This window comes from Ambystoma mexicanum, chromosome 8 (genome assembly GCF_040938575.1).
Source record: "Ambystoma mexicanum isolate Mex_15411 chromosome 8, UKY_AmexF1_1, whole genome shotgun sequence".
In the NCBI taxonomy this organism is placed as follows: Eukaryota; Metazoa; Chordata; class Amphibia; order Caudata; family Ambystomatidae; genus Ambystoma; species Ambystoma mexicanum.
Genome location: NC_090929.1, coordinates 1,249,288,342 through 1,249,306,247, shown reverse-complemented (window position 1 = coordinate 1,249,306,247; position 17,906 = coordinate 1,249,288,342). Strand labels below are relative to the sequence as shown.

The following is a 17,906-nucleotide window of genomic DNA, read 5'->3' as shown; positions in this document are numbered from 1 at the left end:
ACTGTGAAATCGAAGTGGTCTTGCAACGGGTCAAGCAAAGCCCTGTGCACATTTGAACGTCTTCGATAGTTAATACTAACTGAAATTGGTCAGAACCCAGCTGAGGGAGACTAATTGTGTAAGAGGAAGGATCTAAGCCCGCCTGACCGTGAGTCACCCGAGAAGGAATATTTTCTGAACATTGTAAAAGGGGATCTGAGCCCGGAAGAGGGGGATCCAAAGTAACGATCGTTGTATTAAAGGGATCTCAGCCCGGCTGAGGGGGATCTCCAGCTTTCTCTTCAGAAGTATCCTCTTCTCAAGGTCTTTGCTCCTCCACCTCTAACTCCCTGAGAGCCAGGCACTTCTCTAAGCAGCGAGCTGGTGGCAGATCTCTCTTCTGTCAGTGCCTGCCTCTCTGAAACTTGAGCAGAAACATCTCCGGGTCCGGTAGAAGCTCAAGACATTCCTCTTTGCTTCTGCCTTCTATCTTCCACTTCCCTGCTGATCTCATGTCTGATACTGCAATGGTCTACCCGTCTATCCTCTGAATCATGGACCCAGGTCCCTGCCCTCCGAATTGCACACCTGCACTGCCTCTGGCAGCCCTGCACTGGGGCTGTACCTGCAACCCTACAGCGCCCCTACTTGGACTTTCTAACCCTTGCTTTCTGCACTTAACCCCCGTTGCACTGCCACTTGTTGGCCACACTACTTGTGTGTCTTCTCCTATGTCTCGCACTTTTTCTCCTCTCTTTCCGCTGATGCTTTTTCCCCTTCCCTTTCCCCTGCACTTGTGCGATCTCAATGTCACTTGGCCTAGCAAGATTGTTGTCTTGTCCTCCCTTGTCCCTCCACCCCCCCACTTGCCTTGTCGTGCCTTGAAACACTGGTGTATAGGTGTGCTAAAAATAAAATATATCATATCCAGGGTGAAGAGTGAATCACCGACTTGAGTACTTATAAGAGGAAAATAACTTCATTTGTTTTGGTACATCAGGCCCTCTGAGTCGAGAGACTTGGATAAGTAAAGAGAATTGGGCACAGAAGGCTCTGATGCTGGTAATTGAACTCTATCCTCATGCCGAAGAAGCCAGAGATTGTGCTACGCTCGAGTGAACTGCCTTGTTCTGTGCGGAAAACGTGGAGAAGGGAGGCCAATGGCCTGAACATTCTGGCCTATCATTTTTGTGAATACTTCTTTCTTTTTCATAAACACTACCCCCACACTATTTGTATTTAGAGGAAAGGATTGGAAAAGGTTTTTCAGTATAGGCGCTTTTATTTTGACGAGACACCACTAGGACTGCATTATTTAATTTTTGATGGTCGTAGCTTGCTTCCATCTGTAGATTTAGGATTAGATAGGTGTTTATCATACTCTTGTTCAAGTTCAATAAACACCCTTGAACTGTGGTCATGTGTCTGTCTTACTGTTGATACCATGCCTTCCTTACAACTCCCACCACATAGGTGGGAAGATTGTAACATCGACTTAGACCCAGATAAGCCAATTCCCTTCGGCCGGATGTACATTTTGTCCGAGTTTGAAAAGGCCGTTGTAAAAGACTATTTGGAGAGCAAGCTCCAGAATGGGTTGATTACTGAGTCTAATTCCCCTGCAGGAGCCTCATTATTCTTTATCCCAAAAAAGAACAGCATGGAATTGAGGCTGTGTATTGATTACCAGGGCCTGAACAGGGTTACTATTACCGAGTATCCCATGCCTCTCATCCCAGACATCTTAGAAGCCGTTAGGGGAGCCACTATATTCACCAAAATAGACTTGCGAGGCGCTTACCACCTCATTCGCTTTCCGCAGTGAGACAAATGGAAAACGGCCTTTCTATTCCCATTCGGGCATTATGAATACTGAGTAATGCCCTTTGGCCTTTCTAACGCTCCAGCTATATTCCAAAGATTGATGGACCATGTGTTCTCGGACCTATTACATCACTCAGTAATTGTATACATAGATGACATTTTGGTATTTTCTAAATCCATATCAGAACACATTCTACATGTACAAGAAGCACTTTGTCGCCTGCAAACCAGCCATCTTTTTGCAAAGCTAGAAAAGTGTGTATTTCACCAAACCCAAGTTATTTATCTAGGATATATTCTATCCGCCATAGGGACCCACATGGATCCTGGGAAGGTGAAAGCAGTGTTTTGTAGGATTTTCAAATTTCTATAGGAAATGAATTCCTCAGTTCGCTCGTTCCATTCTTCCCATTACAGGCCTTCTAAAATGGGAAAGAAATTTGAGTGACATCCCGAGACCCAGAGCACCTTCCAGTTTTTGAAGAACACTTTCACTAGAGCACCAGTATAACATCTACCTGATTAGAGTTGTCCCTTTATAGTTGAGTCTGATGCATCCAATAGTGCTTACGGGGCAGTCTTGAAACAATCAGAAATGAACGGGATTGAGTCCCCCATTGCCTACCAATCCAAGACCCTCACTTAATCAGAGATCAACTATACTGTGCTGAAAAAAGTGCTGCTAGCCATAAAGAGAGCGTTTCAGGAATAGCATCATTTTTTGCTAGACTCACAATACCCTGTCGAAGTTAGAAAGGATGACCATAATTTCAGGGTGTTACAACACACAGAGACACAAAACAGTCAACATGCTCATAGGCTTATTTCTTTTCATTTTACAAGATCACCTGTACCTTTGTTCCGGGAAAGACAACATAATGGCTGATGCCCTATCCGCCAAACCTACAGGCATGCATTCAGCCTTCCAAACAGGATTTTTTTCCCAAAGCCACCTCTATTCTTTTGCAAGCAGATTTCCTCACGATGTTGCGAAAAGAAACCTATCACAATCAAATATCAGGAGTTGTTTGAAAAATATGATCTCTCTTACGGGAACAATCTCTATTTTCATGAACATCAAGTCTTTATTCCAATGCAAAACCTGAGACTTTGATAATGGCCCATGATACTGTGACCGCTGGATCGCTGGACATCGGACCTATAAAGACAGGCAATTGTTTCTCTCTAGACATTTGCAAGGCATCAATAGGAATCGGACAATGAAGAGTTCCTTTTATAGCCCATGGTTGCATATTTGTTAGTGTTCAAAAAAGCCTTATCTGAACTAGCAGTTTAAGATAGTAAGAAGAAGAGATATGGCTGTTCACATGCACTTTCATGTTCAATTCTTGATTTAGGATTAATACCTAAGGTCTTCACTTTGGGACATGTAGCAATGGCACAGCCTGGAATTTTAAATCCCTGAAAATCGGTACTCCGCTTTCTCAATTGAGTTGCTGTGCTTGTTATCATCAGCTCTGTTTTCGTGTCATTCAACGCTAAGTCATTATCTGCCATCCATGTCTGTATAAGAGTGTAAACTGAATTGATGGTTTCAGCATCTCTGATGTAATCGCCCGAAACAGGTATGAGGCACTGGGTGCCATTGGCATAATTTGTATAAATTATGCCATTGGCATTGAGCAGTTCGAATAGAGGCTTGGTGAAGATATTGTATAATGTGGGAGACAAGCAGGGGCCCTGAGGAACTCTGCAAGTCACCACAAAGTCATCAGCCTTGGCATCACCCTGAAAAACCTTAGCTAAACAGTCTGCCAAAAAGGATCGGACCCAGTTGACAGCTGCTTGCGAAAAAGAGGCAGAGTGTACAAGCCTAGAGACCAGCATAGCATGGTCAACCAGGTTGAAGGTGGCAGACAGCTCCGGGAGCATAAGGAGAGCTATACCACCCGTCTGAAAAACTTCAAGAATGTTAGCCTTCAGATCAAGTATGCCAGTTTCTGCGCTATGCGCACTCTTGACTGTCTCTGGCCCAGGGTGTTATATTTAGACAAAGTCCTGTACTTCCATTTGGGCAACCTGATCCAGGATCTTTAACAGGAACGGGACGTTGGTAATAGGCCAGTAGATTAAAGAGACATTTGGGTCAAGAGATGTTTTTTTTGCGTAATGGTGAAATCCACACCTGCCTAATGCATGGTGGTACAAAACTTTCACTAAAACATGTATTAACAAATTTAGTAATCAAAGGGATAAGCTGGGCAGCACATGCCTTAACAACTAAAGCATACATCCCCCTTGCAATGGGCTGGTTTCAGTTGTAGCACATTAGAAACCTAGAGTTCTGTGACCATACTAAACTCAAATGCAGGGATGGAGTTCTCAGGTGTGGAGGGTTCTAAATTAACACATGGCCTTCTGATTGCGGCATGTTTATTCACAATACTGGATTTTCTTCATCTTATTAATCATAGTGTCCTAAATGGATGTACAAGAGTCTTTATCTTTATTGACCATGGCAGCAGATGGACAAGGTTCTTCTAACTCTTTAAGAACCTTAAAGAGTTCTCTGGAGTCAGAGGTAGCATTTTCAATCCTCTGGTCATACGATAATTTTTTTTGCCAACATAATGGCAGATTTATGGGCAGGGTATATTTGATCCTATATTCCTCTGAGTTGGTTATTCTCCACAGCTGAAAGGCTTTACATGTGGCATCCTTTAGTTCCTGGATTTTAGATGAATACCAAACTTTGGTGTTCAGTTTCTTGACTAGCTGAGTTTTTTCTGTTAACTGTATTAAACAGCATATTTTGATATGTGTCAGCGAGCTCACCGGCTGACGCATAATTGGCCAGATTATTCAATGTTGCTTCCAAATGGGGTGCCATTGAGGCAGCAGAAAGCCTACGGATATTTCTTGATATGATGCCAATCCTGTCCGGTTTAGGTTTCTTAAACTGTGACAGACAGACTAGATTAAAGTGAATCAAAGTATGATCTGGCCAAGGACATGGAATCACCTCTTAAATTGTTAATGATGACATTATAGCTTGTATCGTAGTCCAGTGTTCTGCATTTGACATGCGTTGCAGTATTGACATAGTGGAAAAACCCCAAATCAGTCAATGTGGACTCAATAGTAACCGCCATAAAGTCGATCTATCAAAAAGCCTGACGTTAAAATCTCCCAGGATGATAACTTTTGGCAACGGCTTTAGCAAAGGCATCAACAAGGGAAATCTGACATAGGGATATATAAGAATGAGATTGATGGTGGTGTTATGATCAGCTAACAGCTTCACATACAAGTGACACAACCACACAACCATTCTTAACCAACAGGCCTACAACATCTACTTGATTTATCAAGCCTCGTAAATAATGGCAACTCCTCCACACCGGCCTGATTTGCGATCCACTCTAAGAATCTTATAGCCTGGGTGGACCGCCAGGGAGGACTGCCAGGGAGGGCGCGGTCCGGTTGAGTCATGTAGCCAAGTTTCTGTTACTGCACATATATCCATATGCTTAGTCAGTAGATCTTAGCGTGTTTTATCAGGGAACAAGTTTTTAACAAGAGGCAGTTAAGGGTCCTGACAGGGCCTTGAGCGTTAGAACATACATCTTTAATGTCCGCCGGTGCACACAGATTAATATGTGACATGTTTCAGGGGTCTGCAAGATGCGGCTCTCCAGATGATTTGTACAACTCCTATTATCTCCCACCATTAACTATGCAGGTTAGGGCTTGATGGGTTTTGTAGTCCAAATCATCTGGATAGCAAAAAGGTTGCAGACCCCTGCATAACCTTTCTAACCACTTAAACTTTCGAGGGTGGGTGTCTAAAACGTGAGTTGAAGGAGCCCAGTTAAGCTGTGTAGATGCAGACCAAAGAGTGCATGCCTCTACCCGGCTCCAACAAGAATTGGCAGGGCACCACCTATCCTCATGGAGGGCATTTTTAGCCTCTTTCGTTGTGTCTACTTGGGTCTAACAGAAGTGTCTTTACCCAGGGCTTCAGGGATGGTGGCCCCTCATGAGTGTATATTTTAAAATGTGTACTCAAAGCTAAGCATGAAATAATCAAAATATATGAGTATCTGTTATTCTCACAGTAACTTGTGGATTATTTAGGAGCAGGTTAGCGATATTATGAGACATCAGTGTTTTATTGATATGCCATCAAGCAGTTTTGAAAATAAAGTAATGGCCTCCTGTAATCGTGTGCCTTGACAGGGTATCTGGTAATAACATTTTGCCCAAAATGTTGCCGGTAAAAAGAAATCGCAGGAAAAATGCTGTGGTTTGACCCGGTAAAGGTGTACCTCATTATACCATTTAAGGGGAGCAGGGGTTGCGGGGGGTGTCCCCCACTCTCCCCTTAATTGGTGTAATGGGTCTGGGGGTTGCTTTACATGATTGTGGCGGCAAAACCACAGCATTGTTGCTGCGATATTTTGTAAACATGGCCATTTTTGCCGTGATTTTAAGACATGGCACCCTTGATAGGTAACCCTTTTTTTGGTTTCAAAGATTTCTGGAGCACCATTTATTTGTAGTCCGTTTGGAGCTTTTCAAGAGTTCTCTAGACAGCTTGTCAGAAATGATTAATGTAACATTGGAATGAAGTCAAAATTAACCAAATGGGGAACTAGTGACTAGTAACCTGGGACCCATATTTACTTAACATAACCATAATACTTCCATTGAAGTGTTTTCTCCTTAAACTGTTTGCACAGGGTTGTTGTAATGTACATTTGGGGGCTGGGGGCGCATCTGAATGTGCATCTTTTCAGTCTTGTGCCTTTTCAATAGCTAAACCTAAATACACATGCAAAATATAGGAATGTTTTAAGCTGCAAAGGATTTCCATTTGGGCCATTTATGAAGTGTGTTTGGATCAGAATTAACTAATCGGGGCACCATACTTGGATTTCTTTCCTACCCTAGATTTGAGAAAACTGGTGGAATTGTGTAATGAAAAGCCAGGCATGTTGCTGTGACCTATAAGAGTAAATACGCACAACACATAAGAATGCTATGCTGCTTTATATTGTTTACATTCAAATTAGATTGCATTCAGTGGATAGCTGAGTCAGTAGTGTTGGGGTGGGTTCAATGTACCTATGGACCCCTCTGAATGGTCCTTCTTAATGAGAACACCAGGATGTCCCTTCTGCTCATCACCATGTATGCAACGAGTGGTCCTATACAATATTACTCTTCTAGGATATCCCAAGACAAAATCACAGTTGGGAGTAGCGGCAGAGTAGCAGTCTTGGCAGTCCCTGCTGCTGTATCCTGAACTGAACTGACAGTCTTCTTTCTGTTTTGACTGCAAGTGCTAGAGGAGGAGCACTAATAAAAAACCCTTCCAGCCGCGGAGCGGCCGCAGAGTAGCGGCAGAGTAGCAGTCTTGGCAGTCCCTGCTGCTGTATCCTGAACTGAACTGACAGTCTGCTTTCTGTTTTCACTGCAGGTGCTAGGGGAGGAGCACTAATAAAAACCCCTTCCAGCCATGCAGCGGCCGCGGAGTAGCGGCAGAGTAGCAGTCTTGGCAGTCTATGGCCGACATGGACGCCATAGACGCTACCCCGCTAAACCCGGAAGCTGAAGGTCGCAGACTTCGTAGCTCAAAACCCAGAGGCGACGAAAGGAAAACAACAACGTCCGCGAAGGAGATACTTGCGCTAGGGGACAGCCAGGCTCCCCCGCCTTCTCGGAGATCTTCGAGAGAGGACCGGACGATTGTGACACATAGCGCTTTGACTAGAAGGGCGAAAGAGCCCTCAAAGGCCCCACAATCTGCCAACAAGACCACCATGTGCGCTGCACCTGTACTTTCCATCTTTTCGCCCAGCTGCCAGGACCAACGGGAAGCTATTTGCCCATTACCATCGGATCGGGGCGGGGGAAACTCGCCCGCTGAGTTAAGTACCTCAGGGAACCAGTGACCACATCAAGATGGCAAAAGTCAGCACAAGACCCCGCAGCAAACAGCAACTTACCTTCCTTTCCTTCGTATCCTTCCCACAGTGGGCATACGCAGATGGGTGCTTTTCCCACGACCGAAGGCTCTGCTCAGTCTGTCGGAGGACAGCGGGCGTTGAGCGTCAGGGGTGGGGCGTCGGCTGGTTCAGGACGGAGGAGGAGGGGGAGCGGGCAGAGACTGGACCAGGCGGCGAGGAGCCCCTGGAAATCTACAACCCACTGAACTTTGGGGGGGGCGCAGCTGTAGGCGGCCCCCTTAGATGTGGGGGGGGGGAAATGATTGAAGACACTCCAGCAGCGGTGTCGTCCTCCAATGACAAACCGTTGGGTGCAGTGTCTATCGAATCCTTGGGAAGTAGGGAGGATCTTGAAGTAAGCTCACTCCCTACGCAAGCCATCCGCGATGTGATAATTCAAGTCCACCCCCCCAAGGGACTGGCTGCCTATAGCACCAGATCTCCAGGAGTCTGAATCACGTGAAAGGACCATTTATGACCTGGGTAACACCTGGGTTGACCTAGAACAACAAAGCAGCGGTTCCGTCTCCTCATATTCCTCGAACATGAAAACAAATAAAGCATCAACGGAAGAGGGCCCCTGTAAGAAAACATGGAAAAGAGCACAACGCTAAAAAAAAACCTGGGTGCTGGGACAAACTGAGAAATCGAGTGAGGGAACAAAAAAGCGTCAAATCCAGGGGCAGCACACAAAAAACCAAAGTACACTGACTCCCTGCATCAAAAAGAAAACTACTCAACAACAAAATGGTCCCAAATTGGACTTTAGCAAAACAAGTTCCACACACATTTTAAAGAACTTTTTTGGAAAGCAGCATAAACGCAAATTTGTTAGGATCAACAAAATCGGCGACAGAAAAATGCTAGAGGTAGTGTATACCTCTGAATCTATTGAAATACAACAAGATACAGACTTTGCAACTCCTGGTACACGATTGGCCTGGCTCAACGTGGACAGTTAGGGCCGACACCGAGTCCCCAATTGGATTTGTTGGAAGAACATCAAAGGCCATAAACGCCATTAACTAATAATCCGCCCTCACCTGAAAACGCCCGGATGCAGATTGACCCGACAAAACAACCTATTTAAAAAAAAACAGACCAAGAGTTAGATAAAGGATCTACCACTACAGAACCTCCGCAGGATGCTGACATTACGAGAGAATTTTTGAGAGAACAACCAGATCTAAACGCCACAGACAACAATCAGCCGTTTGAGGTGAGACCTGATAGAAAAAAAGGAAGAACTGAGGAACGCAACGATTTTGACCTAATCCAACCTGATCCCCAAGGCAAACCTAATCACAAGACACCAACGCCCTCAAAAAGAAAAACACCCTCCTGCACACGACCTACAAGAAGAGATTCGTCTTCGCTAACGCCAGCCACTACTTCTCGACCGTTAAGGCCGAGTGAACTTCCGTCTAGTGCCCCCCAGAGTCTCTGAAAAAGAAACTTCACATCTTTACAATAATGTCGGCGGTCACCATAGCACTCGCACCTTTCACTAAACTATATGAGTCAATAAACGACACATGAAGGATCACAGCACAATATCAGCCATGATGCATACTAAACTCTTATATCTGGAGGGATACGTTGCAGCGATGGAACCAAAGAAAGGAACACAAGCTAACTTCGAACCATTGGAACTTAGTTCGTACCAGCAAGAAGATCCCTCTCATAAGTCAACGGCAAAGTCTACAACATCTCAGTCAGTAGCCTGTCAAACTTAGAGGGCCTGCGAAGACAAATGCCAAGTAGTGTCATCAGAGACGCCAGCGCGACTAGAGACGGCTATTGAAAGCGATGTAAAAATCCAGCTAAAAGACCCTAAGAAAAGCACTGTCTCGGTAAGTAGTCCGACCATCAAGAGGGCACCAGAAGTGCAGAAACGTCGGAAAACACAGAACAACTGCGTCAGTGAAGACAAGTCGTCCCTTTCTATAGTGGTCTAGGAAAGAGAAATGGGACTCGAGACAGACCCTACGACCAACAAGGATTTTGCAATCTTTGACCAGACAAAGTCAAAAACCAAAGAGCAATCGTCAAGGAAAAAGCAGTTGGTCTTCTGTCTGCCTCCACCAGAGAAGAAAATTGCGAAAAAAGTGGCTCCTCAAACCAGCGCGAGAACAACAATCGAAGATAGAGAAGCACAGAAAAATGACCAACAAACGAAGATCACACAAACAACCTGCCAGACCTATGTGGACCTAACAACTACAGCAAGTTCCCCCGTCTCCCATAAAACGACAGAGGATTTCTTGGAGTAAGAAGGTTTAATGAATTTAAGCCAACACTTCGACGATCCATCGTCTGACATCTCGGAAAAAGTTGACCTCCCCTCTACAAATTCCACTTTAGCTACGACCAGCATGCTCAACGTAAGTTTGACGGAAGAAGAGAAAGAGGACCAATCTTTCCTGACGCTGGAGAACCAATGCAAGAAGTCTACTAAATGCAAAGAGTGGGGACAAATACCACACCCCTCCGAAAATTAAGAAAAACCCCCTAAAGATCTCCCTCAGCACTATCGATCAAGGGTGGGTAGATCAACCTTGTACAATTCTCCAGACAGAACCCCCACTATGGCAACTAGACGCAACCTCCCCTCGCGGGGACACAGTAACTACCTACACTCTGAAGAGCGTCCAGCACTGAGAAACAGGCAGACGCAAGAAGAAGAAAACCGAGGCAGAGGCAAAGATGCCATACGGCGACAGGTGGGAAAAACCACACCGTCATTCAAACTAGAGCAATTGAGGGACAGCCGTGAATACCTTGTTCTAAACAGAAGAACAGTCATGAAACTTTTCTATAGTGTTCCAAATCTCACTTCACTAAGAACAGAAGATCTAATCTTGGTCGAACCTACCCACGAAGGGAGACGAGCAACAACTGTCCTTTATATCACGTCTAAAAGAGTTAAACAAAAGCTACGAGAAGCAACTGAAAAACTACTCAAATTGGGATATGACCTAACAGAAATCATAGGCCATACACAAGAGTGCTCGCCTCCATCTGTTTCGAGAACCTCACCCCACCATACGAGGATGCTATCTAAAAGAGAGGAAGATCAGCTTCAGGGGCGCTTCGCTCAGAGTAGAACCCACAGCTCGAAATTGCAGGACCACCCAGCGATTTCATCTTTCGACTCAAAACAAATAAGAGGGGCAAGGCCTCATAGAAGAACCAGTCCCTGGCTCAGTACATCAACTACAAAACAAGGTAGTGGGAAACACGAAGACGCGTTTCTGCTACCGGTACAGGAAAAAGCTGGAAGAAGGCCTCTGGGACCCTTAACTGCAATAAGAAGAACGTTGGTCCAGGTTCCAGCGACGACAACAACGGAATCAGAACAAGAGCAAACCAACCTGACCTTGTTACAACAACTGTGGGCATGGATCCCTAAGGCCTTGTCAGCAAAACAAAAATAGCAATCCTCGAAATCACAGCCTTCCGACCCAGCTGCACAACATAGGCAAGAAGTAGCAACTATAAGACTGGGGTCATGGAACACCGAGGCTTCTCCCATTTGACGGTCCCTTGTGATGTAGACCTGCTACATTCGACATCTTGTGTCTCCAGGAAACGTGGTTTATAGAGAAACCAACCCTAGATGGCCTTGTTCTCGCACACGCACCAACAAGTAAAGGAACAAGAGGACGTTATTTTCCGGCCTTATAACAGCAATCCGGTTGGGAAAAGGAATCATATTGAAAGAAAACATCTCAATGTCGCTTTTCCTACTAACTGTGCTAGTCACATGGAATCACCTGAACAAGGACACTGGGAAGATCTCACCAGTACCAGTAACCATTATCAACACTTACTGGAACCCGGAGGCTATCTCCAACGACAGCTTCATAAACTTACTGGAAAACGAGATAGATCGGTCTTACATCAAAAACCAGGTCTCCCACATACTCATATGTGGAGACCTCAATGCAGTTTGTACAAAGAAATATTAATCTCTCCGAACGACATTGGCAGAGGATCGAGGGCGTTCTTGGCTCACCTTGATGGGCTCAAGAGAACTGGTCAACCTGGACAGCTTATACGTAAACAAAAGTCGGATGCCAACCTGGGAAGGTGAAAAATCTACAGCTACAATTGACTACATCTTCACTTCCCGCTCTTTAATTCCGACAGTAACTTCTTTTGACGTGATACAAACTACATCAAGTGACCATAACCTTTTGACCATCACATGGACCTGCTTTCATGCAGTAAACCAGTCTTTAGAATCTGTGCTGGAAGTGAACAATAAGTGCAACCATCTCAAGTTGAGTGACAAAAACATATCTAATCTCGGAACCAACTACTACCTGTTGGGACTCTCAAGCCAGACTGACGCCAAGCCAGATTACTGCCCCTTTCTTATTCAATACAAGAACCTGACGGTAACAAATCGATCAAGCTGTGAAATCCGTCCCCATGAATATGATAACATCTTGGTATGTAAAAGAAAACTAGTGAGAACTGCAAAAAGACTGGCAGCACGAGACAACACACCAGCAAGCAGAAAAGCCTTCCTGGTTGCATCCAAGAATTACAAGTCCTGGTTGAAAAACTACTGCCTCACCCTCTACCAAAACAACACTGAGGAGATGTTGAAACAGCTTTGCGGGAAAAACGCACGCACATTTTGGGCGCCGATTAGATCCACTGACCGCCAAATAAACAACACGCTAACCAATTCCATAGCTGAGGATGTATGGACAGCCCATTATGAGACCTTATTCCGAGGTACGACCCAAGAACTACATCCCAGGAGTGGAGAAAAACCCAGGGGAACTTCTAGAGAAGAAACACCATGGGCGAAGTTGCATGATAGAGTGGACATCCTTGATGTAATTCACAAACTCAGGAATTCCAGACCTCCTGGACCTGACGGCCTTACAAATGTCGAACTGAAAAAACATCCGGAGGAATGGTGTCCTTTATCAGCCTGGTGTTTGTGCGCTGCACTGAAACAAAGCAGCTTCTGGCTTCTTGGACCTCCTCTGTGGTCATCCCGATATATAAAAAAGGAAGCAGAGAATATCCTGCCAATTTTCGACCTATCTCATTACTGGATGTGATCAGTAAAGTGTATGGATCTCTTCTACTACGCCGATTTCAAAACTGGTCGCAAGAGGCAGAATGCAACGACCCTTTCCAGACAGGCTTTAAGAAGAACATGGGTACCACTATAAACATTCTGGCCTTGAGCATCCTAAAAAGAAAGGCGATGGCAAGAAGAGCTCAAATTTACCTGGCATTTATAGATCTAAACCAGGCTTTCGACCAAGTTGACAGACCCACTTTGTGGAAAAAACTGCGAGCATGGAAATGCCCAGAAGAAATCCTAGAACCAATCATATTTCTACATAACAACACCAGAATGCGGGTATGATTAAACAACCAAGGTCTACTCTCATCAGCTATACCCACAAATCGTGGAGTAGAACAAGCATGCCCTCTGGCCCCGGCGCTCTTCTTGTCCTACATAGGAGACTACAAAGACTTGGAGCATGGAGTTCGATCATTTCCTCCACAGCTAGGTAAAAGCAAAATCCCAAGATTGCTATATGCGGACGACGTCATATTGCTTGACCAAACAGCTATTGGTCTCCAGAGACAACTGACCACCATTGCGCAATACATCGCCAAAAACCATCTGGAAATTAATAAGAACAAGACCAAAGTACTAACCTTGGGAAAATGTGGAGGAACCTCAGAACATTTCAAATGGCAACTTGACGGTGCTCCGATTGAAAAAGTAACCGAATTTAAATATCTGGGAGTCACGCTGGACAACTCAAGCCAGGAGAAGGCGGTGCAAACCGCCCTATGAGTAAAAATCAGAAGCCTAACCTCCCAGGCTCAAGCTTTGGATAAGAAATTTGGCGGTTTCTCCCTAATGCCGGTTTTAAACTTCTATAAAGCAAAGGTAGTCCCCTCTATCTCCTACGGAGCGGAAGCAATGCCATCTTTGCCAAAAAAGATTAGGACAGAACTAGAAAGTTACTTCTGGAGAAAGGTCCTTAACTTCCCAAACTCAACTCCAATTGCGCTCCTAAGACGAGAACTGAGTCAGTTGTCCTTGAAGGGAGTGATAGAGCGTAATGCCTTGATGTTATACAGGAAAATCCTCCTAGAAGATCGCCCAGAACTTCTGGATGCCATATACAAAGAAATAATTTCCATCCAAATCAATGGGTAAAAGACCAGGAAGAAAAATTGGAGGAGATTCAAAGCACAAAAAAGGAACTTCTAGAGAATCCAACAAAAACACAAAAGAGACTAAATGAGCGAGACTGGATCTCAATATTGGACTCAGGTGCAACATATAAACTGGCTTCCCACCTACCGCCACAGGCATGGAAGCTCCACGAGCCACAACCCTTCCTGGCAAAATATCCAAACAGGAAGCTCAGAAACTTGTTCCTGATAGCATGATTGAACCTCCTCCAAACGAATGAAATCTTAGAAATCAGGAGCCGGTCTACATCCAACAAATGCAGATTTTGCGATAACCAGGCCATGGTGGAAACTGTTCGACATCTGTTGCTCACATGCCCAGCGGTCGACCACATCAGGAAACCGTATCTAAAAAACATCTTAGCCTTGGCCTACATATACAAGGAAGAGTTTTGGTGGTCTCGGCTGATTGGAGGGGAGAAGACCGTTTGGGTGACGGCCACAGCAAAAATCTTGGAACTGATTTTTAACTTCAATTAAAAGATAATGAGGACAAAGTTTACTGATTTTCCTTGTAAAAACCTTTTAGGTTAAAATCAAGTATAATAAAAAATAAATAATTGAAAAAAAATCACAGTTTGTGTTAGTGCGAGGTCTGAATGCGTTTTACTTTAAACTGTTATCTCGTTCGTGGTTAAGTTGCAATTATTTTGTTTTACATTCAATAGCCAACGTGTGTACTATTCAAAGATATCTGTCTACACACGCATATATTTTAGGTTTAGCATGAAGGCTCTGAAAAGGTCCACTTTGTGATTCAAGGAAGCAGAGGCTGTCTTTAAAATAGCCACTAACCTGCTGATGTGTTGTATTTGTGTTACTGGTCCTTATTCATTGAGTATTTCGTAAAGTGCCAACCCAGTAAGGAAACCTAAAAATGAGTAACACTCCATACATCCTAACGAAAATGCATGAATTCCTCACAAAAAAATATGGTTGGGTTTTCCCCACTGCCTTTCCTTGCTCAGTTGTGTAGTTGTTTGACTAGCCCGAGATATATTGACCTTTTTTACGGCCTTTGGGAGACCGTGGTCCGCAACTACTGTTCGGTCTTGGAATTGTTTTGCTAAACGGATGAAGACAATGTTCACATGTACTCGAACCATGCAATTAATGCTAAAATAGCATATCCCCCCCCTCCTCGAGTATCCATCCATGAGCGCATTTTTGAGCATGTAAAGGATCTCAATGGTGTCCACGTAGTCTACTGATAGTGCCTATCTTTGGGAAGTTGTGTAATAAAACTCCATTTAAAATGCTGCCAATCACAATGGTATTTCTCTGGTGTGGCGGAAAGCCTTTTCTTATGGGTTGCTTGCTGTTTTCTTTTAGGGTGACAGAGAGACGTTTGAAAACTATTACAGAAAGCAAAGAAGGAAGCAGGCGAGATTGGTGTTACAGCCACAGGCAAACATGGTACACAACACCAAAACTTTTACTCTTGTATTCTTCGACTTCGCCTGTGTATATGTCCAAGCAATACGTTGCGGTGGTATTTATTTGTTTTTCTGTCTCTTTTTCTACTAAGCATGAAACGGTGGAAGGCTACAGAAGATATTTCAGTCAAGTAGCGGGGTGAGTAATTGGCACGCGTGTTCTGTAGGCTGGTTCCATAGCAGTGTACTGGTCTTATAGTTGCAGATTCTACAGTCAGTACGTTGTGTTTTGTTGCAGGTTCTTTGTTGTGGAAGATCACATTTTGCACGTGACACAAGGGCTGGTAACCAAGGCGTATACGGATGAACTTTGGAACATGGCCCTTTCCAAGCTAGTTGCGGTCCTTCGAACTCATTCGGTAAGAGCTCTCGCTTTGTGTTGATATCACCTAAACTCATGTGCTCAAAGAAAGGGTAGGTTTAGAACCAGGGTAATGTGCATTTGAAAAATGACACCTCCATCATTGTGCTTTTTTTGTAATTAGAAGTCGCTGTGATTTGAAAGACGTCCTGCCAGGCTTTTGTTTTCCCATCAGAATCAGGCTGCGATTCCCAGCCGTGGGCTATTTGCATAATCCTCCACTGATTTACAACTGACTAGGCCCTCCGAACGCGCTCTTAGGCCAGCAGTTTAGAATATGCAGAGTTAATCTGCTGTTATTATTGCAATCTGTCCTCATTAGTCTCAACTGACCTCTTCATTAGATCGGATTGAATAGTTCACACTGAAAGCCTCACCAGGAAATAGTTCCTAATTATCATTCCAAACACCCTGTTTTCAAAATAAACTTCAGCCACAAGACCTTCCGAGATGAGACGCCCCTCCAGTGCCTTAGTGCGATGTCAGGGCTTAGCTGTCTTCGTGGAACTGAGAGCTCGTTCTGTATTTGGGACACTCAGTATAAGGTTGTTTGAAGACCCAAAGTGCCCGCTGTCAAGTCAGCTTTTTGTATTACTGGAGTATCAGCCTGCCTTCATTGACCGGGTTTTCACCTTTGCTTGACCAGCTGTACCACTGCTCTAAGGATCATGCGTTGGTTTTGAATTGAGTGTCTGCTTTTAATTTATCTCTATGTGTGTGTTTGAAACCCATTTGATTTTCTCGTTTAAGTTTGTGATGTTCAAATTAAATTCAAAAGTGATTATTTTTGAATTGCTGCTTCACCCTCCATGTGGGAGACCCCTGCTCGGCGTGATTCCCCGTAAACAAGGTCCCTGGCTGACTGTACACATGCTCACTCGTTCTCTGTGTTACTTTCTAGGCAAAGGTTGCGGTTTGCGAGCTACACTGCGCTTTGATGACTACGTATTGTGTTAGTTCTCTGAACTTTCAGGATTTGTCGTTTGTAATCTTGGGATGTAAAGGCTAGGGCTGCTGCTGCTTTACTGGCTACCCTCCCAGACCCTGCTTGTCATTGAATATTTAGCTGCATCTCTTTTGCACATATTGGGCTAGCTAACGTGTGACACAAACATTATACAATCCATTGTGATACTTGCTCATTTAGTGGACATGTTGTCTTGTTCCTGTATGATATAATATGGCATTTATAACGCGCCTATACACAAGTGTTTCAAGGCGCGACGAGGCAAGGGAAGGGGAACAGAGGGAGACGACAACGATGTCATTCGTTGTCGTGCAAGTGCATGGGAAGGGGGAAGGGGAAAAGTGCGGGGGAAGGGTGAGGGGACAGTGCAGTACATGGGATACATGGGATCTCGCTCTCTTACCTTGGCTGGCTTTCCCTTTCACTCCCAACTTAAATTTCACTTCCTCTGTCTCGTCTTTAAATCTCTTCAGGATCTCGCTCCCCCTATCTTTACTCTCTCCTTTCTTTCTACACTCCATCCCGCTCCCTCCGTTCAGCTGATCTCCTCTTGCTTACTGTTCCTCCCTCCCCTTGTGCCTCTTCTCGTTTCCGCTCCTTTCAACTCCTTGCCCCCCTACACTGGAACTCTCTACCCCTCTCTATCCGCTCCATGACCTCCTACTGCTCCTTCTGTGCCTCCTTAAAATCTCTTCTCCTTTCCCCGACCTGATTTTCTTGTTCACTTCCCTTTCACTTCTCCCTCACCCCACTCTCACACTTCACTTGCTCATTTGAAATTCCATCTTATTCCATCTCCTCCCTTATCTCCCCCACTCTCCTCCACCCTCCTTCATTGTTGTTCTTCCTAGGAAAATTGTTCTACTTACTGTTTTTTAAAGGCGTGTGTCATGATTGCAAATATGCTTCTGGTTTATATATGCTATGTATTCTTGTTATATTCTAAAGCGCTTTGGCGTAAACTCAATAAATACAATACATAGGATCTGTAGCTGCTGTATATATGTTCAACATGCTAGGTACTTATTCTTTAAAGTTGAATCAAATTCCTTGTTCAGAATGCTATGTTAAACATAACAGGAAAACATCTTCCAAACTATTCAGACATTCCATCGGTCCCT

At 44.4% G+C, this 17,906-nt stretch overlaps 1 protein-coding gene across 4 annotated transcripts in view; it reads left to right on the top strand.

The window, feature by feature from the left end:
• EXOC6 (exocyst complex component 6) overlaps nt 1–17,906 on the top strand; it is a 2,769,442-nt gene that overhangs the window by 1,295,380 nt on the left and 1,456,156 nt on the right. For all 4 annotated transcript variants that reach the window (XM_069611363.1, XM_069611365.1, XM_069611364.1 and 1 more), the window contains exons 9-11: nt 15,354–15,437; nt 15,550–15,596; nt 15,696–15,816. In XM_069611363.1, coding sequence (XP_069467464.1) covers nt 15,354–15,437; nt 15,550–15,596; nt 15,696–15,816 — 252 coding nt within the window. The remainder of the gene's footprint in view (nt 1–15,353; nt 15,438–15,549; nt 15,597–15,695; nt 15,817–17,906) is intronic.